The sequence below is a fragment of the Alternaria arborescens genome, assembly GCF_004154835.1.
Source record: "Alternaria arborescens strain FERA 675 chromosome Unknown contig_2, whole genome shotgun sequence".
Classification (NCBI taxonomy): Eukaryota; Fungi; Ascomycota; class Dothideomycetes; order Pleosporales; family Pleosporaceae; genus Alternaria; species Alternaria arborescens.
In genome coordinates, this window is record NW_021167857.1 from 870,657 (window position 1) to 892,107 (window position 21,451).

The 21,451-nt window shown below is 50.8% G+C and overlaps 10 protein-coding genes across 10 annotated transcripts; 7 read left to right on the top strand and 3 right to left on the bottom strand.

Moving 5' to 3' along the window:
- Window positions 1-193: 193 nt before the first annotated feature.
- AA0111_g1129 (hypothetical protein) lies at window positions 194-1,359 on the top strand (the record flags this gene model as incomplete). Its single annotated transcript, XM_028645137.1, has 3 exons — window positions 194-217; window positions 270-713; window positions 769-1,359. The coding sequence occupies 3 exons, from the start codon at window positions 194-196 to the stop codon at window positions 1,357-1,359; spliced, it is 1,059 nt and encodes a 352-aa protein (XP_028511049.1).
- A 268-nt stretch (window positions 1,360-1,627) lies between these two features.
- Window positions 1,628-3,381, top strand: AA0111_g1130 (hypothetical protein; the record flags this gene model as incomplete). Its single annotated transcript, XM_028645149.1, has 3 exons — window positions 1,628-1,656; window positions 1,712-2,340; window positions 2,408-3,381. The coding sequence occupies 3 exons, from the start codon at window positions 1,628-1,630 to the stop codon at window positions 3,379-3,381; spliced, it is 1,632 nt and encodes a 543-aa protein (XP_028511150.1).
- A 67-nt stretch (window positions 3,382-3,448) lies between these two features.
- Window positions 3,449-4,364, bottom strand: AA0111_g1131 (hypothetical protein; the record flags this gene model as incomplete). The annotated part of the gene is made up of 3 exons (XM_028645160.1): window positions 3,449-3,744; window positions 3,804-4,250; window positions 4,304-4,364. 3 exons carry the CDS (start codon window positions 4,362-4,364, stop codon window positions 3,449-3,451), a joined length of 804 nt encoding a protein of 267 aa, XP_028511149.1.
- A 330-nt stretch (window positions 4,365-4,694) lies between these two features.
- AA0111_g1132 (hypothetical protein) lies at window positions 4,695-6,253 on the top strand (the record flags this gene model as incomplete). Its single annotated transcript, XM_028645171.1, has 2 exons — window positions 4,695-4,716; window positions 4,839-6,253. The coding sequence occupies 2 exons, from the start codon at window positions 4,695-4,697 to the stop codon at window positions 6,251-6,253; spliced, it is 1,437 nt and encodes a 478-aa protein (XP_028511152.1).
- A 1,038-nt stretch (window positions 6,254-7,291) lies between these two features.
- Window positions 7,292-9,092, bottom strand: AA0111_g1133 (hypothetical protein; the record flags this gene model as incomplete). Its single annotated transcript, XM_028645182.1, has 4 exons — window positions 7,292-7,936; window positions 8,001-8,063; window positions 8,129-8,826; window positions 8,876-9,092. The coding sequence occupies 4 exons, from the start codon at window positions 9,090-9,092 to the stop codon at window positions 7,292-7,294; spliced, it is 1,623 nt and encodes a 540-aa protein (XP_028511151.1).
- Window positions 9,093-9,594: 502 nt separating this feature from the next.
- Window positions 9,595-10,860, top strand: AA0111_g1134 (putative D-xylulose reductase A; the record flags this gene model as incomplete). Its single annotated transcript, XM_028645193.1, has 2 exons — window positions 9,595-9,813; window positions 9,871-10,860. 2 exons carry the CDS (start codon window positions 9,595-9,597, stop codon window positions 10,858-10,860), a joined length of 1,209 nt encoding a protein of 402 aa, XP_028511154.1.
- A 90-nt stretch (window positions 10,861-10,950) lies between these two features.
- Window positions 10,951-13,008, bottom strand: AA0111_g1135 (hypothetical protein; the record flags this gene model as incomplete). The annotated part of the gene is made up of 1 exon (XM_028645204.1): window positions 10,951-13,008. One exon carries the CDS (start codon window positions 13,006-13,008, stop codon window positions 10,951-10,953), a length of 2,058 nt encoding a protein of 685 aa, XP_028511153.1.
- Window positions 13,009-13,767: 759 nt separating this feature from the next.
- Window positions 13,768-15,818, top strand: AA0111_g1136 (hypothetical protein; the record flags this gene model as incomplete). Its single annotated transcript, XM_028645215.1, has 3 exons — window positions 13,768-14,728; window positions 14,775-15,270; window positions 15,323-15,818. 3 exons carry the CDS (start codon window positions 13,768-13,770, stop codon window positions 15,816-15,818), a joined length of 1,953 nt encoding a protein of 650 aa, XP_028511156.1.
- A 288-nt stretch (window positions 15,819-16,106) lies between these two features.
- AA0111_g1137 (putative tartrate dehydrogenase/decarboxylase) lies at window positions 16,107-17,364 on the top strand (the record flags this gene model as incomplete). The annotated part of the gene is made up of 4 exons (XM_028645227.1): window positions 16,107-16,362; window positions 16,416-16,906; window positions 16,955-17,024; window positions 17,081-17,364. The coding sequence occupies 4 exons, from the start codon at window positions 16,107-16,109 to the stop codon at window positions 17,362-17,364; spliced, it is 1,101 nt and encodes a 366-aa protein (XP_028511155.1).
- Window positions 17,365-17,989: 625 nt separating this feature from the next.
- AA0111_g1138 (hypothetical protein) lies at window positions 17,990-19,994 on the top strand (the record flags this gene model as incomplete). Its single annotated transcript, XM_028645238.1, has 7 exons — window positions 17,990-18,199; window positions 18,250-18,289; window positions 18,343-18,420; window positions 18,725-18,828; window positions 18,879-18,897; window positions 18,945-19,511; window positions 19,564-19,994. The coding sequence occupies 7 exons, from the start codon at window positions 17,990-17,992 to the stop codon at window positions 19,992-19,994; spliced, it is 1,449 nt and encodes a 482-aa protein (XP_028511352.1).
- Between the last annotated feature and the right edge of the window lie 1,457 nt (window positions 19,995-21,451).

A 21,451-nucleotide genomic window follows, 5' to 3' on the forward strand; every position in this document is an offset into this window, starting at 1 on the left:
CTTATCAGTCCCGTCTTATCGTCGACCCCAACGACTCCAACTCTCCTCTCCAACTCATCCGAATTCGGTTCTACACGTGGGGACAAGCAATCGCATGAAGCTATGATGATGACGACGACCACGGTATTGAACGCAGTGATGCAGCACAGTCATTTGAGTACGTTCATGGTTCATTCTGAATATGTATGACAAGATGCGTGCAGCACAGATCGTAGAGGTAGGATGACGTCACACGAACTCTCGGAAGCCCATCTAACAGAGGCATCTAGTATGAGAAACCATATCAGCTATGTGAGCGAGCTGTACCTCAGTGCGGCTACCACGACCTCCTCATCGAGGTGTACGCAGCTGGCTTTTGTCACTCTGACCTGCAAGTATGGAATGGGCAATTCCCGGCAGAACTACCAATGATTCCTTCGCATGAGCCTGCTGGCAAAATCGTACAAGTTGGCGCGAACGTAAAAGGTTCCTGGAAGGTCGGAGATCGCGTGGGTGTTTTGAACTACAAGAATGCGTGTGGGCAATGCGCAGGATGTCGCCAGCACTCACGGAGATCCAAACGTCCTGATCCGCGCTTCTGTCAAAGACGAATTGTGGCTGGCTTCAGACACGATGGTGCATTCGCCGAATACATGCTGGCCGACCCGGAAACCACCGTACATCTCCCTAGCGGAGTTTCCTTCGAACAGGGAGCACCTTTGATGTGTGCTGGAGTAAGTTGGTCTGGTATCTAAATCGCAAGCAATGCCATTGCTAACATCATCAAAGGCGACAGTATGGGGCGCATTGCGAAAACTTAGCCCCCAGGTCCAACCGGGCGATGCTGTAGCTGTGGTAGGCATTGGAGGTCTTGGACAGCTTGGAGTACAGTTTTCCAAAGCACTTGGATACAGGACGATAGCAATGGATAACCGTCACGAAGGTCGCCAGCTTGCGCTCGACTTGCCTGACCATTTGAGACCCGATCTGGTTATGGACTCAACCACCGAAGATGCCGAACAGAAGATATCAGACTTTACTTCCGGTGAAGGCCTCGCAGGCATCGTAGTGTGTACCGATTCGATACAAGCGAACGCCTGGTGCCTCCAACAACTGGGCAATGGTGGTGTTATGGTCCCGCTGGGACTACCAAAAGACAAGTGGCAGTTCGACTCGGAAGCCATGGTGTTTCATGAGCTTACTATCAAGGGCAGCTATGTTGCTAGTGCTGAGGAAGTCGAGTCGATGCTGAAAGTGGTGGCCAAGCACGGAATTTCTTCGCATTTGACCGTTTTAGGCTTCTCGGAAATCCCCAGCCTCGTCGACAGGTATCTGCATGCATCGATGAAAGGCCGACTGGTCGTCAATATCAAAGAGTAAGATTCCATGCGGGCGGAGATTATGGGCGCCAAGTTTTCCCGCGGAATAGCTGATCTCGCCACGAGTTGGGGTCATTTGGAGAGCTTGTTGCGTTAGCATGATTTGTGGAACCACCGACCCACCTACCCGCGATTGGCTACATAGTACGTAAAAGTATCTTTTCTACATGAATATGTATACTGTTTCATAGCAAGATATAGACTCAACATCTGCTTGTATTTTCTCAGTTGTCGCACAACTTCGTGTCAAGTACCCGGCTTTCACCATCATGTCTGTCTTTTTCGACTCTCCTATAAGGTCAGTGGCAACAATGGTCCTGTTTCCATGAGAACGTATGCTGATGCCATTGAAGTGAGGATCTTGTGGCGGTGGGCGGCGCAGAAGCCGTTCTGGAAAGCATCGGGGTTAACGACGGCATACCAGCAAATGAATCCCAGGACTACCATCAGCTGTTAGCTGCTGTTCATGATGTTGCGGAACACATACTACAATTACCGGACTATACGGCACGGACAGATACTGAGAGGTACCCACGAGAGCAAATACATCGACCATCCGCAGATGAGCAGGATTTTGGTAATGCTTGGGCCCACAAGTTTATCATAAGTGGCAATCCACAAGGAAGCCTATTGAGAGGAAAGACGCTATGTCTCAAAGATAATGTCGCAGTGGCTGGAGTGCCACAGTTCTTTGGAACTGATGCCATCCCTGCGTGGACACCTGATGACGACGCCACGGTAGTTAGACGAGCACTAGATGCCGGTGCTAACGTCGTGGGAACGACTATATGCGAGAACTTCTGCAACTCTACTTCGTCCTTTACTTCGGCACAAGGTACCGTCCACAACCCATATGCAAGAGGTTACTCTGCTGGTGGTAGTACATCTGGCGGTTCCGCTGTAGTCGGCGGCGGTCTTGTAGACATCGCAATTGGTGCCGATCAAGGTGGAAGTATCCGCGTCCCGTCATCTTTCTGTGGCTGTAAGTGTACTATAGATACTGTGCACAACAGTGTCAGGTTATCAAAGACTGACTTGAGGAAATATAGGTGTCGGATTGAAGCCAACACATGGCCTAGTCCCTTACACTGGGATATCTAGCGGCGACGCTATCAATGATCATGCCGGACCCATAGCAAGATCAGTAAGCGACGTAGCATTATGCCTTGATGCAATCAGTGGAAAAGACGACTACGATGATCGTACACTTGGCGCACCGACACACGGTTCTACGCAGTACACAAAGAGTCTCCAGAAGTCGGTCGCAGGATTGAAGATTGGCATTCTTAAAGAAGGCTTTGAGCATCGGCTCGTCAACCAAGATGTCGGGTCGACCGTGAGGAAGGCCGTTCAGTCTTTCGAACGCCTCGGTGCTACCGTCGAAGAGATTTCGCTACCTCTCCATTTAGAAGGACCAGCTATTTGGACCATCCAACAGCGGATCGCAGGTACTCTCAACATGTTGGGCTATGCGCACGGTCGAAGAGGTCTCTTCTCAACAGCCTACGAGGCAGCAAGACAGCCATGGACGAACGAAACTTTCCAGAAACTCTTCCCCTCCACGAAAAATACCATGATCAACGGCCTCTCTCTTATGCAAAACTACCCAGGCCTTTATGCGAAGACTATGAACCTCGCCCAACAACTCCGAGACTCTTATGAAAAGCTTTTCCAAGACTACGATCTTATTGTCATGCCAACGACACCTTTTGTAGCTCCGCCAAACATAGATTGGAAGCGAGGGGAAGACGCACCAATGGATGCACTGAAGCCAAGTATGGGCATCACCATCAATACCGCTATCTTTGATGTGACAGGTCACCCGGCCATGTCACTTCCTGTTGGGTTTGCCCCTTCTAGTGTCGATCCTGAAGTTAGATTACCTGTTGGGATGCAGCTAGTTGGTGGCTTGTGGCAGGAGCAGAGAATACTAAACGCGGCTTTCGCATGGGAGTCCGCAAACGACTGGAAAAAGATAGGTATTCCAAAAGACCAAGAGTCAAGGCTTGCCACGAAGCTATGAAGATACTCTTATTAGACTTTCGATATTTAGATGGAATATATCCCATTATCATCGTAAATTGTATTGATCAATTGATTGTGTAGCCGCCATCCACAACAAGCGCATGCCCTTGAATGAAGGATGACTGTTCCGAACACAAGAATAGTACTGCGTCAGCGACCTCGTCCGGTGTACCCATCCTCTTCATAGGTGCTATCTCAATGGCAGGCTTCAACGCCTCCACCATAGCTGGCGATGTGGTAGTCATTGGCGTTTCAATGACGCCAGGGCAAACGCAGTTCACACGAATAGCATCGTCGCTATAATCAATGGCATTCGCACGTGTCATATTGATTATAGCAGCCTTTGAGGCGCAGTACGCAGCTGTAGAGTTCTCGTTAATCCAGGGTTCAACATGTCACAAGATGAATGACTTGACTTACCAGCACCCGGCCTTGCCACGATGCCGAGCTGACTCGCAATATTGACAATTGAACCCCTTTGCTTGGGATGCTGATCCAAAGGCTTCTGTTTCAGCATGTTTCTCAACTGTGCGCGACAACTAAGCCACGACCCCTTGTAGTTGATAGCGTTCAGTCGGTCGAAGTGCTCAGTGGTCATGTCCACTGCTTTGATGACATCGCCCCCAAGTACACCCGCGCAGTTGACACCATAATCTAATCTTTTGAATTTGGTAAATACCTCGTCGTTGAACTCGTCAACGAAACTTTCGTCAGCGACATCTCCAGCTCTGTGGAAGACTTGAGCAGATGGGTTGATGCTTAGGATGGCGTCTTTGGTCTGGTCAAGGGTTTTCGGGTTCAAGTCGGTAATTGCGATCCGCGAACAGCCTGATCGGGCGAAACCTTTGGCGACAGCCGCCCCAATGCCTGTTTGCCATAAGTATGCAGGAAGAACGACGCATCAGTGCGTAACTGCTTACCAGTCCCTCCAGCGCCTGTAATGACTGCTACACCTGGGAGTAATCTAGCAAGCGATGCCATTCTGCTAAAGGGGCTGACTCTTCTTCGTTGCGGTCAGAAACGAGCGTCGTCGCAATCAATCAACCAAGATAGGCGCTGGTTGTTTGACTTGCTGCAGCGATGTCCATACTCCGCAAAGATTTACCACCGACATAAAGCCCTGCCGGGGATGTATTGGCAGGTCTTCCCGTTGAGTTCCGCTATCTTGGAGTAAACGGAACGGCTACTCCGAAGATGGCGCGCTAGGCACGGCGCTATCTACCCCTCAGACACAATTGGCCGAGGGCAAAACCTAGAAGTGAAGACAATGACCCACCTCACTCCAATTCCATCTCCAACAATTCTCACCACATGCACGGCCTCGCTCATGTTTGTAGTCACTGCTCAAGAAGCTTCAAGCGAGCAGAGCATTTGATCCGTCATACCCGTACACGTTCGTGCCTCCAAATAAGCGACTCCACGATGACGGCGTCGTAATAACTGATGTCACCATAGATACTAGAGAAAAGCCATACTCGTGTCGGTGCGGAGCAGCTTTTACACGGCGTGACCTGCTTACTAGGCATTGGCGTATCACCCATCATGCCGGCAACCCTGATGCAGAGTCGACAACGTCGACTGAAACTGCCACGACGATAGACGCATCTAGCTTGAACGTGCCCGGCGCAGGGGCCGCCGAAGCGCATCTCGTCCCACAGGCCCATTCACAGCAACTCGAACTGCACACTCATCCTCCTCCGGCTTTCCAAGAGCTCCAGCAGGCGCCACCATATCACGATGAAGGATTCGAGGACTTTCGTGACTTCGTAAACTTCATCGACGGTGTTGGTCTATCTGCCCAATGGACGCCGGAGTACGACTTTGACTGGATGCGACTGGGTGAGCACCATCAAGAGTCCCGGCGCCATTCCCGGGAGCCAGAGACCAGATCCTCTCCTGGTCCTGAAGACATTGGAACACCTTTCAGCACCTGGCTACCATCAGCGCCAGCCGACGATCAAGTCAATTTGAGATCAAACGGAGAAGATGGTGAGAAGAGAACAAAGAGTGGAACATACAACGTCACGGATGAACATCGCAACTTCTTGGTTTCGCTGCTTGAGAGCTTTCCTTCACCCATCAGCGATTTCCAGATACCCTCCCGACATACACTTACTAGGTATATCACCGCGTTCTTTGGCGGTTTCCACTCGCACTTCCCTTTTATCCATTCGCCAACATACAAACCGTCATGTTCGCCTTTGGAATTGACCCTGGCTATGTGTGCTGCTGGAGCACAATACTGCTTCGAGCGACGAAGCTCAGAGCGTCTCTTTCGTGTATCAAAAGCCATCGTGTTTCAACGCCTTCGGCAGGAAGAGTCACACTTTGGTCCACAGACTCTTGCTTTTATCGCTTCTACCAATATAGTTTCACCGGAAGCGCATTTCACCACTAGACGTATAGGACCATGGTCGCCCCTGGATCTGGCGAAGACCTTATTGATCCTGGTGGGATTTGCGACGTGGGAAAGGAAAGACCTACTACAGCAAGCGTTCGCACTCAGAGGCCTTTTGGTTCAAACGCTTCGAGATATCGGCCTTAGAGAAGAGGAACCGAGCAGAAACGTTTCAACTTCCAGAGCAGCAATGTGGGACCAATGGGTACAGCACGAGTCGTCCAGACGTACCAAGCTCGTAGCATTCTGTTATATCAATGTGCATAGCATCGCATACAACATTCACCCCCTGCTCTGGAGCAGCGAACTTCATCTGCGATTGCCTTGCTGCACCCCTGTGTGGCAAGCCAGTAGCGCTGCACAGTGGTCCGCGCTACAGCGGGATGGGAGAGAAGACCATATGCCCTTCCAACAAGCATTGTCGATACTTCTGCAAGGCACAGCAAACCAAGGTCAGCTACCCAAGCAATAGCTTCTTCGTTTATAGTTATAGGTCGACTGACATGTTTCAGAACTCGTACATCCGATACCGAGTCCAATCGGAAACTACATTCTTCTTCATGCCTTGCTTCAGCGGATTCACGTAGTACGAGAACTTTCTTTTCCCGCCACCTCGCCTGCCACAATATCAGCTACAGAACTGCATGTAATCAGTCGTGCTCTCCGCGCGTGGACATCGCTTTGGCAGCAAACTCCGGAATCTATGCTTGATCCTAACAACGAGAGTGGGCCCATCCCATTCACATCAAGCGCGCTATTGGTGGTGGCTTACGTGCGCCTATCACTAGATATTGGACCTTATCGTCACCTAGAGTCGCGCAGTGCTGAAGTTATAGCTGACGGCCTTGCCAACGTTCCAGATATTGAGCGCAATGATAATCTACTATCGGCTCTTTTGTACTCGACACATGCGCTTAGTATACCTGTCAGATTGGGAATTGACAGAGTTGCGCGAAGCCAAGCGTTCTTTTGGAGCGTTCAGCATGCCATATCCAGCTTCGAGTGTGCTATATTTCTTGGTAAATGGTTATGCTCCATCCCGAGGCCATTCCGAGAGGATTTGCTGTCGCGGTCAGAGCATCGCATTCTTCACTGGGTCCGGTGCATCATCAAAGAAGCGTATGCGGTGATCGACTTCGACGAGGTTGAAGAGAGCGACAGCATCCTAACTGTACCCAGTGAGCCCTACACGCTTGGTCTTGCTGTTCTGAATATCTGGTCACGATTCTTTCGCGGTAATACACAATGGCAGTTTGTTGTTAACTTAGGATTGAGCTTAGAGAAATATATTGCAAAGCTTGTTTAGCTTACGGATCTAATCCTTTGTCCTATGATTCACGAGTTTCACGGCTTAGTTATCACATAGTCAATAAACATTTGATCCTTCGTGGGTATAAGAAGATATACTGAATCATCAAATTTGAACTGAGCTTTACCATAAAGTATGCTTCTAGGGAGACTACACAACACATCCCCTTTCTTTGCCTCACTTCCTACAGCCTGCAGCTCTCTAGACCTTGTTGTTGTGAATCTTCTCATCCTCAGCCTTGACAGTATCCATGACCTCTTCGTTTCCGTCAGCGAAGGCTTTGTCTCCAAATGCCATCGCAATCTCCTCCAGCGAATGGTTCGCCGTCTCTACATAGTAGAAGTGAGCAAGGCCTGCTGAGAAGAGGCAGAAGCCCGCGATAACGAGGTAGAAGTATCCACCGATACCCGCAAAAGCATCAGGTGAAACCATGCCGATGATGAAGTTGAAGATCCAGTTGGACGTAGTCGCAAGCGCCATACCCTTGCTGCGGCCTCGGAGCGGGAAGATCTCGGCGGGCAACAACCATGGCATTGGGCCCCAGGTAAATCCGTAGACGATGTTGTAAAGCATAATGAAAGCGTACTGGCCATTAGCTCGGGTCATGATGGGCATCGAGGCTTCCGTGAAAGCACAGACGACGCCGAGTAATGCGGCCATCAAAACACCACCAAGGATGAGGAGGGGCTTGCGTCCCCATCTATCGGCTAGCCACCATGTAACGACGGTAGCTGCTGTGTAAGGGATGGCATTTGCAGCGGTATAGAGAAGAGACCTCTCATCGGAGAAGCCGGCACTGGCGAGCGTTGAAGGTAGGTAGAACGAAATAATGTTTATACCGTTTAGCTACAGATGTGGAGATGCGAAGTCAGTGTATGTATCACATGCATTTCGTACAGTCATAACTCACCTGAGCAAACATCTGGACGGTGACACCGACAATGGTGCGCTTACGGTATCGAGTAAACATTTCCTATGGCAAAAGTACGTTAGCGTCTATCAAAATGAGATGAGCTCAATGTGGAAAAGGTGACTCACTATCCAACCGGCTTTGCCGAGTTCAGCTTCGTAAACGACGGCCTCCTGGATTTCGAAGAAGGTCTTTTGCACATGCGGAGCGTCGGTTTCGCCGCTCGAGTGAAGATCTGCGACTGTCTGAAGGCTTTCTTGCATGAATCCGTTGTTGGCTAACCATCTTGGAGTTTCTGGGAGGAAGAACGACATGACTACCAAGATGAAGGACAAGATGATCTGGATAATGAATGGGCCTTGCCAACTCATGTTGTCCGGAAGCATGAAGTGAAAGCCGTAGTCAACCCAGCAAGACAACATGTAACCAGCGATTAGGCATGTGTATTCGATGCCAACCATGAGGCCTCGAGCGTGGGGTGCCGCGATTTCGGTTTGGATGATGGGGACTGTCATGGAGAGGAAGCCTACTCCGAAGCCTTGGATCGTTCGCCCGACGACGAAGGTTGCGAAGCCTGGAGCAAAGATTTGGATAAAGGCGGAGAAGAAATATATCAGACCACCGAGACGAACAGTCCTCTTGCGACCGATCATGTCACCAAGACGTCCAGCAATAAGAGCGCCCACAGCGGCGGAAGCTTGCAGGCAAGCGACGGATATTCCCGTGATAGAAGGGTTGACTGCTGCCGTGCTACCATCTGCACCACCATAATCACTGAAGAAGCGTCTGACGAATACCGGGTTGACCAACAGGCCAGACATGATGCCTAGCAGTGTCAGTACTTTTCCTCAACATACATACATATTCATACGTACCAGAGTTGTAACCGAACAAAGCATCACCAAGACTACCAAAGCCACATGTTGCGAACAACAAGGCCTTTCCTTTAATCGGGTATCTGGCTGTAATCTTCTTCGGCTTCAGCTTGCTTTCGAGCCAGCCTTGTTCAGCCGCAACTTGACCAGCAATCTGAGAGGCACGCTGCTGGATATTGGCACTCCGGCTGGCGACCGAGTTGCTACGGGTAGCCATGTTGAAGAGAGTGAAGATGAGGACAGGCGTAGAGAAATAGTGTCTGTTCTCGAAGACGCGGAGAAGATGCGGTTGAGTGATGGAGAAATCTGGGGAAGCATGACAACTTTATTATCCCCAGATTCTCGCCGTCAAAAGCGCTTGACATGATCGCGTGTAGTCAAGTCCTGTCACGGTTCCGGTCCCAAGGTTGGCCCTGCAGCGAAGAAATTTGGTCGGCGTGCACTAATGTGTCACTCGGATAGTCGATCTGCGCTCAACCGCTATGGTCCTGGTGCACCAACCAATCAGAAGTGTTCTGGCTAAGAGCCGCGGAACCGGTGCTGGGTAGCAAAGTGGCCCGACTGGTCTGCGCATCCGAAAGTCAGCAGCATGCATGACCCGCCGGAACCGAAACGCACTCGCACTCGTTGTCGGACACCAACGCTTGACCGGGATATAGTCTGGGGGACATAATGGTGAAAATACGCCGCAAACACTCCCGTAAATTATGTCTCAAATCATGATTTCCTCAGCCGACGTCTACGATCCCAACATCGCTCTCACACAGAATATGTCCTTGGCATGGTCTCCAGAGAATCCAACCACAACACCGATCAACAAGACTTTCGTCCTGAGCCCTACGAAGCAGTTTTCATACGAAGATCGGCCAATCCCAGAGCTTCGAACACCAAGGCATGTTCGCGTGAGGGTTGTAGCTACTGGCCTTTGTGGTTCTGACGTATGCAATCTCTCCTGGTATATTGTACTGCATTGACTAACGTTGATGGCTACCCAGGTACACTACTGGCAGCATGGACGCATAGGGCGATATGTTGTTGATTCTCCCATTACGCTTGGCCATGAGTCTGCAGGCATCGTCGAGGCCTGTGGAGAAGAGGTCAAAGGATTATCTGTAGGCGATCGAGTTGCACTAGAACCAGGTGTAGGATGCAACACATGCGAGACATGTCGCGGCGGCCGCTACAACCTCTGCGAATCGATGCAGTTCGCTGCTACCCCGCCCTACAATGGCACCTTATCGACTTTCTACTGTCTACCCGAAGAATGCTGCTATAAGCTGCCGTCGCACATATCGTTCCGTGAGGGTGCCTTGGTTGAGCCATTGAGTATAGCCGTACATTGCTGTGGACTCGCTGGAAACTTGCAGGGCAAATCTGTCGCAGTTTTCGGGGCTGGACCTATAGGCTTGTTGTGCTGTACTGTCGCGCAAGCTTTTGGTGCCGCGAGGGTCATCGTAATAGATGCCGTAGCCACCAGACTGGCATTTGCGACAGACTTCGGCGCGGACGACACATACATGATGGAAGCTGCATCTGCAGAAACCAACGCTCAGAAGCTTTCAGAGAAAGCTAGACTGGTCGCAGGTTTTGATGTTGTGGTGGACGCAACAGGAGCAGAGCCATGTATCAACTGCGGTGTAGCCGCATTGAAACGCGGTGGAATATTCGTTCAAGCCGGGCTCGGGTCTCCAAGCATCGCGTTCCCTATCGGTCAGATATGCGACAAAGAGGCTACGCTCAAAGGGAGCTTTCGATATGGACCAGGAGACTATAAGCTTGCCATTCAGCTGTTGGAGTCTAAGCGCGTTCGACTAGATAGTCTCATAACTCATGAGTTCGCCTTCTCGGACGCCGAGAGAGCTTTTGCCAATGTTGCGAACAGAGTCGGCATTAAGTCGCTTATATACGGGCCTGGTATCGATAGGACATTTGCGGAGAGCTGCACCGAGCATATCAGACAGATGTCTGATCTTCCAAAGCTGTAATTTATGATGCGCCGAACACATATCGCGCTGATGTATATATTTCTTTCCAGAACAATGGACGCCCGGCGCAGACTGTTCGCGACGCGACCGCTACAGCGGAGGCTCATTCCAGACAGAATCCCAGAACCAATATAATCCGTTACCAGTGACATCAACATTATTGTCATCGCTGATCCAGTCTAACTCTCCTTCCAGATTGAAGTCCTGTGTGCCGGCGTTTGGCCAATCTACATTGTGTCCGCTAGGTAAGTGACCCGTATCACCGTTGTTGGCAGCCCATTGCTGGACGTCAGCGGTGTCATCACGATACGTACCATCGAGACCCGTAGGAAAAACTAGGTAGAGCACAGCATCAGCACGCTTCGTAGTTCTTCGGAAATGCATCAAGAACAACTCACCTCTCTGCACTGATGCCATGCTTTCGTGGACGCGTTGCATCCTGTCCACTGTATTGTGTTGCGGTCTATGGTGTCCATTTGATGGTAGCTGCGTCGGAAGACGAAGGGTGTCTTCAACAGACATCAATGCCGTCCCTGCATGTGATCTTGTAATGTCGCTCTCGCCAAATATAGTATCTGCTTCCCTACGCAACAGCATCTGGATAACATCTTTAAGAACTACATTGCTCTGCATCGAAAGCTGTGTCTTCTTCCCGAGTAGTTCTTGTAGGCGAAATATCCGCGTAATGGTCCTCTTTACTTCTTGTGCTCTGTCCGAAAGTGGATCGGACAATGCTAACACAGCCATGACAATAGCGGAATTGAATAGATTGATAGCCAAGAAAGCTACCAGGTGACTATCAGTGGCTAGTTGAGAAAGCCGCGGTAATTCGGTGACCTTCGACGTTCTCAACGCCGCGTGCCACCACTGCTCGGTGCTCGACATATGGCTTGTATTCAGCGGGCTGGACTCATGGGCTGTAAGGAATGGTGATCCGGTGTTCGTAAGGCTTGCTGGTGATAATGCGACACCATGGCCACTTTCCGGTTGCGTCCTGATGAGATGGTCCACTTGTTTCGCGATCAACGGGCGGTTGAAGATAATCAGTAGGTTGTCAAACGTAAGCTGAAGAGATAAGGCCTGCAGTTGGTGTACACGCGTAGTGCGAGACTGGTCGATACTACAGTCGGAAGCCATATCAAGTAGAAGATGAGGCGGTAAATGCCGGCGCCACGCCCAGAGCTTTTCCGTCACTTCTAAGATCTGATCAGTGTACTGCGGCCCACTAGGTCGTTCATTGGGTCCCACAGCGCGCATTCCGAAAATGATCTCGATAATAGGTGACGCAATGAGATAAAGTTTGTTGAGCTCTCGTTGGTAGGACGAGTAGCATATCGTCAAATCCGCTTCTGGAGGATCTCCTGGCTTGAAGTATGGCGACTCGCATATGTCAATGGGATGGTTTGTATTACAGTCCTTCTCGTTGATACCAATAGGCCGACCGTAAGTGATAGAAGCGAATCTGTCCCATGTGTATATAGTCCACCAAACTCTTTTCCTCTCCTCGATAGAGTGTGAGTCACCTCGTAGCGGCTGGCGATGAAGGCCAATCGATTGCGCCGTTCGAATGGTTGCACCTAGTAACGCAAAAGATAAATTAGGTTTGCCATGATAGACATAGTAAGAGCCAAGCAGGATGCACGTCTGAACCGATGAAATCGTACTTTGGTCCATCAGTTCAGTGAGTTGAGAACCCGCGCCTTGGATGAGTGATTGCGACCAGGCGTACCAATCTTCGTCCGGAAAGTCCAGATCCATGTCTTTCTTGTGAGATTTGTACCATGCTCCCATGCCAACAACAGTGGATAGGAGAAGAAGGAACGACTTTTGTGAGGGATAGGCATGACCATCTCTGATAGATTCGAACTTCGCCCGAAATCTTGGCTCATAGATGACCAAGCTAAACCAATGGACCGAGTCAAAGTACTCTTCTAGGAGCGCACGCATCATGTCGGTGGGTGGTAAAGGATGACCAAGGATAGCGACTATGTTTTTCCTTTGGCTACGGTCTAATCGAGGTGCCGGGGCTCTGCCATATACGTCACCACCCGGTATGGCTGATGTTGTCCGCTTCAATGTTGGCTGGCTTCCCAGTCGGTAGATCTGGTGAGCAATATCCATGGCTGAGTTAGCTTCGCCCTCTGCCATACTGGCACGTCTACTCTCATCGCGACTGTTAATCTCTGTGTCTATCGTTTGATGCGCATCGTCATGGCTCTGCATCGGAGCTGGCGGTTGCTCGTGAGAAGCTTCACGGGAAGGACCCCGAGTGCGTTTTCTTTTCGGTGCGCGGGCTGGCACCTCGACATTGCTTACGACACATTCGACATTTGCTCGAACGCAGAGCGCGCAAGGACGAGATATGTCGCACTTCGATTTACTCAGTCCATGGCGCGCGTGACGGGCTGTGGGAGGGCGGAACTAACTCGGCTCTTGTTGCGACGACACCTCTCACACGCGTTGCTAACTCTGGTTGGCAGCTGGCGCCCAGCAGAAGCATCGAGAGTCGCCGAAGACATCGTTTGCGCGTCACCATGCGTAAAGTCACGATGGAAAGTGCAAAGGCACGCGCGATACACGCCAAATCAGCCGCAGGACTTCGCCGAGGTTCGCACGGTTGTGCCGCTTGGACCTAAAATCTCAAGCCACTCCCAGCCACCGCCATCGTTTCCATTACGATCTCCTTGCACAATCTTGTCACGTAAGGTATACAACCCGTATGCTGGAAATAGGTTTGGGTGCAATGAACCAGGTTTGCAGACAGCTTTGGCGTACAACCCGATTACCACCGCTTCCGCCCTCATGTAACAAGATCACTGCTTTCAACAACCATATCAGATCAGCACGAACAGTCACCAAATACACCACTCGACTTGATCTTTGACGTCACTAAGCGCGGTTGCACCCATGGAACATAATCAGGATAGGTATTCGCCATCCGATGTCTCCCTGGAGGAACACCGACCTTCGAAGCGACAACGAACATTGGGACAGCCTGCTCGCGAAGTTGGCCTGATGCGCAGCGTCCCAGATGATCAATTTCCGGGTTTTGTCGGCAGCGCCAGTGGAATCTTCTTCATCAGGTCGGTGTATAGTGCGATTCGGCCGTCCACCGTGCCTACTGGTACTACCGCAGAAACGCCTGGGAGCGATATCGTGCCGGGTGAAGATGATCACCTACCTCTAGTGCAGCCCAACTCTTCTAAGCGTTTATGGCGAGACGCTGAAATTGCGTTCAGCCAGACACCTCATATATCATTCCAAGACTTGGTCACATTTTCTGGAAGCTATTTTGCCAATTGGCATACGCTCTACCCCTTCCTACACGCGCCGACTATCTTAGAGTACTTCGACTGCTATGCAAAGAACGGCTTTCCTGAACGTGATACTTCGGAAGAGCTTGATCTGGTGATAGTTCGATCGATCATGTCCATCTCGCTTGCAGACCATCGACAATCCTCTGGGCATGGATGTATTCAATACCCTGCCTGTATCGTCTTTCCGTCATACGATGCCGCTGTCGATAGCCTTCGGGCGATTCTATCACGTCCCACAAGCATACTTACGCTGCAGGCCGCTCTCAGTGTGCAGCTCTTTCTAGTGTCCATGCTCCGCTTGAACGCAGCATCGCGCATTGGAGGGCTCATCATGCGCATGGCCGTGCAGCTAGGCCTTCATCGCTGCCCAGCTAGGTTTTCAGCCTTCACATCAAGTGCAAGAGAGCTTCGGCAACGTGTGTTTTGGTCACTGTATGCCATCGATCGGTTCATTTCCCAGTCTATGGGCCTACCGCTCGGCCTGCACGATGACGATATCGACGTATGCTTCCCATTAGCAGAACACCACCCACAGACGCATATTGAGCCTTGTAAGTTTGGTCATGGTGTGGTGATGGTCTAGCTCATATTTGACAGGCATCAAACTTCGTCTGCTGCATCTTCAAGCGCAGCAAGCTAGGTTACGCGGCGAAATTATAGAATTGCGCAATAAGTCGTTACACTACGTTCAGAACGATCCCGACCGAGCGACCTCGATCATAGCCAAGCTAAGCCAGTGGTGGAATGATGTTGAAGACTACATCGATCCGGACAGCCAATCTGGAGCTTCTACCTACGCGATTACTGTCTTGACATTGCTTAGACACGAGTCGATCATCTCGTTGTATCGCCCAGTCTTAGCCACCTCTCGCAAAGACGTCGCATACGACGCTGCCTTACAACAGTGCATCAATTCTGCGCGTAGCATCATCACCACTTTACACAGCGCTATCCAGACCAAGTCTAGTATCGGAACGATTCACAATCCACTAGCTTTGTTGTGGCCCTCTTGCACATGGGCTGTATGGATCAGTACATTCATCATGTTTTACGCTGCTCACGAGAGTCGTATCGCCCATGCTGTTGTCGTGAGGTAAATGAGTCACATTCAAAATGGTGTATCCCTGCTGACGCATGTAACAAAGATTCGCAGACAAAAGCCTCGACATACTTCAACATCTTGGGCGACGCGGCAGCACATGGCCAGAAGCAAGTTCGGCTGCCATTCGTGACTTGCGGGCTCGAATACTACACAAACCTGTCCAGGCTCTTGTTGGGCACAGGCCGAACATCCCTAGAGATCCTTCCATCATTCAGCAAAGCGAGTCGAGTCTACGTTCGGCCTTGCACGAACCTGCCAGTAAAGACGCCTCAGATCAAGATGATGGCCAAGTGGTCAATGGCGTTGCTCCTCACCATGATTCATGGGACAAGCCACCCAATTCAGCATTCGACTCTACCGCAACGAGCAACCCAGCTCAAGATAGTACTGATCTTGGTGAAAGCGACAGCTACTGGAATGTCTTCCTCGGAGCCGAAGGTGCCGACGCCTCATCTCTTGAGTACTCTAGTGGCTTGGACCCGTTCTCTGGTTTCGACATACCTTTTTGGTTTGACCAAGGACAGCACTGGGATTTCTGAAGGTAGCAAGCTTCGATGTCAGGTGGGTGCTGCGCGCTGTGGAAATCGGTAACGAAGCCTCGGACTTTCTTTCTCCGTCTCTCCCCGCACTTATCCAAATCGAGCACACCAGTGGCGGGACCAGCCGCAACGCGCAGCATAGGAAATACAAGCAGTCTGAAGATGGTGTTTCTTAGTCCGAGTATTGCGGCTTAAAAGACAGCACACATAGAGTGGCGCAAGATACCAATTCAGTTGTTCACGGTTGCCACGCCCATTCTCAATCCTCGCTTTCAGCTCGTCAACAACATGTCTTCAGACGCCAACAAACGCACGCACTCTATTGCGACTATGGGCGCTGATGGTATTGGCCCCGAAGTTGTCAATGCTGGCGTTCAAGTCTTGAAGAAGCTGGCACAACTAGATGGCACATTCAATCTGCAATTCGAAGACTACGACTGGAGTTCTGAGACCTACAAGAAGACTGGTCAATACATCCCGGATGGAGGATTAGAGAAGCTCAAGAAGCATGATGCCATTTTATTCGGTGCCGTAGGCGCGCCAGGTATGTTGCAAGATACTGAGCTTCGCAAAGTCATGTGCTGAATTCGTTAACAGACGTGCCTGATCACATTTCCCTTTGGGGCTTGCGGCTTGCTATCTGCCAGACTTTCCAGCAGTATGCGAATGTTCGGCCGACCAAGATTTTCCGAGGAACATCGTCGCCCTTGCGCAATGCGGAGCATGGCGATCTGGATTGGGTTATCGTCCGAGAAAATTCTGAAGGTGAATATGCTGGACAAGGAGGCCGGTCACACAAAGGTCAAAAATGGGAGACGGCTACAGAGGTTTCCATCTTTACTCGTCATGGTGTGGAACGACTTATACGCTTCGCCTTCGAAACAGCTCAGAGCAGACCGAGAAAACAGATAACAGTGGTCACCAAGAGTAACGCGCAACGTAACGGCATGGTTATGTGGGACGAGATTGCTGCTGAAGTTGCGAAAGACTTCCCCGACGTCAAGTGCGATAAAATGCTCGTCGACGCTATGACGTGCCGGATGGTTCTTGACCCAAAATCGTTAGATACGATAGTAGCGACGAACTTGGTGAGTAACACAATATGTGTCCTCGTCACGATTTACTGACTTAACAAGCACGCGGATATTCTTTCCGACCTGGCAGCCGCATTGGCAGGTTCCATCGGCATCGCTCCTACCAGCAACCGTACGTACTTTCCTATCCCACAAACAATGCACCCTGCTTATACTAAGTGATAACAGTCGATCCCACACGCCAAAATCCGTCCATGTTTGAACCAATCCACGGCTCAGCTTTCGACATTACTGGCAAGGGTGTCGCAAACCCGGTAGGAACCTTTTGGACAGCGTCTGAAATGCTAGCATGGCTAGGCGAGGAGCAGGCTGCGAAGAGATTAATGGAGAGCGTGGAAGCCATCACTGAGCGAGGCATTGCGACTCGCGATCTTGGGGGCAAAGCGTCAACGAAGGACGTGACCGATGCGGTCTGCGCTGAGCTAGAGAGGGTATACAATACAAGTCGGTAGAAGCCAGAACCGGCATGATATTATGGAAACGATAGCCGCAGGTGGAGCTGTATCTCGGTCATTATCCGATACGGAACTTGATTTGCGGCTGATGCAGTCTCGCTTCAGGCTGACACAGTATGAACGGACGATCACTACAACACGAAGCCATGTACTGTCCGTCTATACAGCCACTGATGTATTTATATTGTTCTGCTTTCTATATGCATGTTCGGTAACTTCGAGGAAGGCATGCAAATATACTCAGGGAGTAGTCAGAACCTAATGGCAGAGCCGCTGTAGATCTCGTCTCCTTTTCGAGGTCCTGATCCAGGACAGGAAAGATTTACCAGCATCTCCATCGGCGACATCGCGCCGAACCATGCTTGTCGTCTGCGACATGAGGCAGTGGATACATGCGCGACCAACCCAAAGCTAACCCCCGCATCCTTCCCCGCACACCACGACTCAATTATCCATGGCCCAAAACAACTGCCGTGGGATGGCGCATCCCCCACATTATAGTGCCCGTTGCATCTCCAGCACTTTAGGACCGCATCTTCCATCTATCTGCTGCAGAACCTAGATTGCGCATCGTCCAATTCATCGTCGCTACCGTAGCCAGATACGCGAACATTGAGCGACCATGCCTCTGGGTATCTTGCAGGATTACAAGCTCGAACATGTCCCGGGAACCGCCCCTTTGAGCGAGCTTGGTCGTATTGATCTTGAGGTCTCGACTGATGTTGACCGTGGACTGCTCAAGCATGATGTTACAGGGCAGATTGTACTCGTGCCGCAACCCTCTGATTCACCCAACGATCCGTATAATTGGCCAAGATGGAAGAAAGAGATGGTAGGTTGAACTTTTTGAGACCGATTGGGAGGCCTGTACTGACCTGATAGTTTACCCTCGTCATTGCGTACGGATGCGGTTGTGTAGGAGGTAAGCTTGCGAACTCTGGGCACCATGTACTGAGCTAATGGTGTATCTCACAGCCGTCGGCCCACTGCTAACGCCGGCTTTCGTACCACTGGCACAACAATTCAACGTCCCTCTACAGAGGTTTACACTAGGTGAGCTCGATGCCTCATAGTTTTATCATTGGAGCATCAAGCTAACACACAATTCCTTCATAGGCTGTAATGGTTCTTGTATCGTCGCCATCGCATTTGGGAGTCTTCTGTGCAACACACTAGCTGTGAAGGTCGGAAGACGACCAGTCTATCTTATAACCACGCTGGGTTTGGCGGTGTCGTGCTTCTGGGCTGCAGAATCTACCAGCTTCCCTTCTCTGGCAGCGGCGAGAGCTATCCAAGGGTTGTGCATGGGTATGATCATTCCACGTATGGTCGAGGAGAACTTTGCTGACGTCCAAAGCGCCCTTCGAGGCACTCATTCCAGCATCAGTCGGAGACATCTGGCATGTACACGAGCGCGGATTCCGAATGTCCATCTTCAATCTCGGTGTCCTCGGTGGTATCGTAAGTTATTTCGCGCCTGCTGCATTACAGCTAGCTGACATATTCCGCAGAACCTAGCGAGCCCAATCGGTGAGGCACATCAGCAAGATTTCGCGTTCTGAAGCTAACAAGCCCAGCTGGATCCGTCATCCAATACGGCTCTTACCGCATCGCAATGCACGCGATGGGTGGTGCCTTTGTTGTCATGCTCCTCCTCGTCTTCTTCTTCATGCCCGAATCCGCTTACCACCGTCACAACGTTATCAATATCGATACAAGTTCTAAAACGGTAGAGACTGACACGATGGAGAAGGAGAAGGCCATTGAGCGTATCGAAGACCACGCGATCCATGCATCCGTCTCTTCGGAGCGTGCCGACCCCTACGTCAAGACTCTTATGCCATGGTCTGGTTATTGGGATCATGTCTCCTTTTGGCGCACATTCTTGCGTCCTTTTGTTGTGATCATGAGCCCTGTAGTCATGTGGGCCACCTTGCTCTTCACGATCTGCATATCTTGGCTCGTCTTGATCTCTATCACATTGTCGCAGATCTTCTCCGCCCCACCATACAGTTTCTCCGTTAGTGCAGTCGGCGCAACGAATGTATCGTCATTCGTAGCGTCGTTACTGGCCACGCTGGTAGCCGGACCGATCATCGATGGAGTAGCAAAGTTCATGTCGACGCGCAACAACGGTACTTTCGGTGAGTCTTGTCCGTTCAAATTGTGATCTCAGTCGACTAACAGTTCTACAAGAACCCGAGTTTCGTCTTCCTGTGATGATCACGTACCTAATTTTCACTGCGACCGGATTCTTTGCCTGGGGCCAATCGCTCTACAATCAAGACCCGTGGCCGATTCCCGTCATTGTCTGCATGGGCCTTATCAACCTGGGTGTTCAGTTGGGAACTACCGCCGTGGTAACCTACGTCTCCGATTGCCATCGCGAGCAGGCCGCCGAGGCCTTTGCCATTATGAACTTCATCAAGAATCTTTTTGCATTCGGCTTGACGTTCTATGCCAATGACTGGATCGCGGTGCAGGGTGTAAGAGACGCGTTTTATGTTATCGGCGGAACTACCATTGCTGTCACGCTGGCAACGATTCCAATGTACATCTACGGAAAGCGTGCAAGGAGTTGGGTGAAGAGGTGTGGAGTGCTTGATAGTGTTCTGAAAGTCGAATAGAGGGTTTAAGCGCGCAATGAAGATCGGTTCGCGTTTTTGCTTGACCTTCTCCATTGTGAAGTTTGTTCTCTAGAGTGCCCTTGAAACGTCTTATACCAGCACTAACGCAAAGCGTTTACGGCGTCGTGTTGCCAATGCTAGGATCTTCTCACTTCGTGCATAAACAATCTCCTTGACGATTTCCGGCTGTTCTCTCTCTGTATATGGACACCAAGCAGCAAGCGGGGCTGCTACAGATCACCAGCAATACGAGATGTTCTGCGTTCGACTCGTATAATGACGAACCGATAGATCGCTCGACCCTTTTGTTTCAGTATAAACCTGTGCCGAACATTTTCCAGTTGATGTTCAGAAGTAGTTCTCTCGCCATTGTGTGGAGGAGTCTCGCGGTACGTTCGGCATTGTCGGTTTGCTGCAGTCTCGTAGTTGCTCGATGGGTGACGCTGAGGTCGCTGTGGTTCCGTGGGCTTCGGGAAATGGATGCGCGTTATTATCGGGTCGCGTTTCCGGTGCCTTGAGCGTATCATGAGTTTGGTAGGCAAGAAGGGTATCGTTAGATTTTGATTGAGATGCCGCTTGAGCTGCACCGTCAGGATGCCGTGCTTGAAGCCATGCTGCCAATTGTTCGTCTGTTTGTAGAGGTAAGCGCTTCCACTCTTCGAGCTTTTCAGCCTTTGAGCGTTGAGGCTGCGAAGCTTGCGATATTGCGCCCGACAAACGACCGTCCGTCAATCGTGTTGCGTTCTGAGTTTGGAGCGTGATGAGAGAAGCGGAGAGTGCAGCCTCGGTATCCGCAAGCCGTTTCTCAAGAGCAGTGATATATGCAGCCGGAAGCCCTCTCTTGCCACCCTCTTGGTAATGACATGGTAGCGACGAAGTTCGACATTGAGTGCATATTGGACTGAGGTCGTTAGCTGAAGCTCCACAGCTGGTATGTAAGTCACCGACATCCTCCGGTCACATTTGCACTTCTTCGATCTGCAATTCTCACATGCGATAGCATTCAGCTGAACCTCCAAAATGCGATATCAGTGTGTGTACCATCATGTCGGACAAGTTTGCGCACCGCTTCAGTCATCTTGGGATGGTGGGTGGTGCGATGACGCAGTACAGAGCTTCAGAAGGTGTGGCTTGGTGATCTGTGCTCGGCCCCTAATTCTGCCTGCGTCCAGCCCCCTCATCGTTCCGAGTAAACAGCTACTTCGCAGCTTGCAACCGCATACAGGAGAAACACAGCTACGCTAACAGGCAATCACAACGCCGTCTCGTCTGGCTGCAATCATTTGCGTTCCTATTGCGACTTTTGAACCAGTCAATGAAGGATGCAACACTTCAACTCACATCCGGACGTTTGACCGCGGACCCTGAACCAGCCTCCATCACGACCCATCGACAGACCAGAAATGAGGATCGACTGACAAAGCTGCAAAGTTCGACAATGCCAGACAACGTGTGGA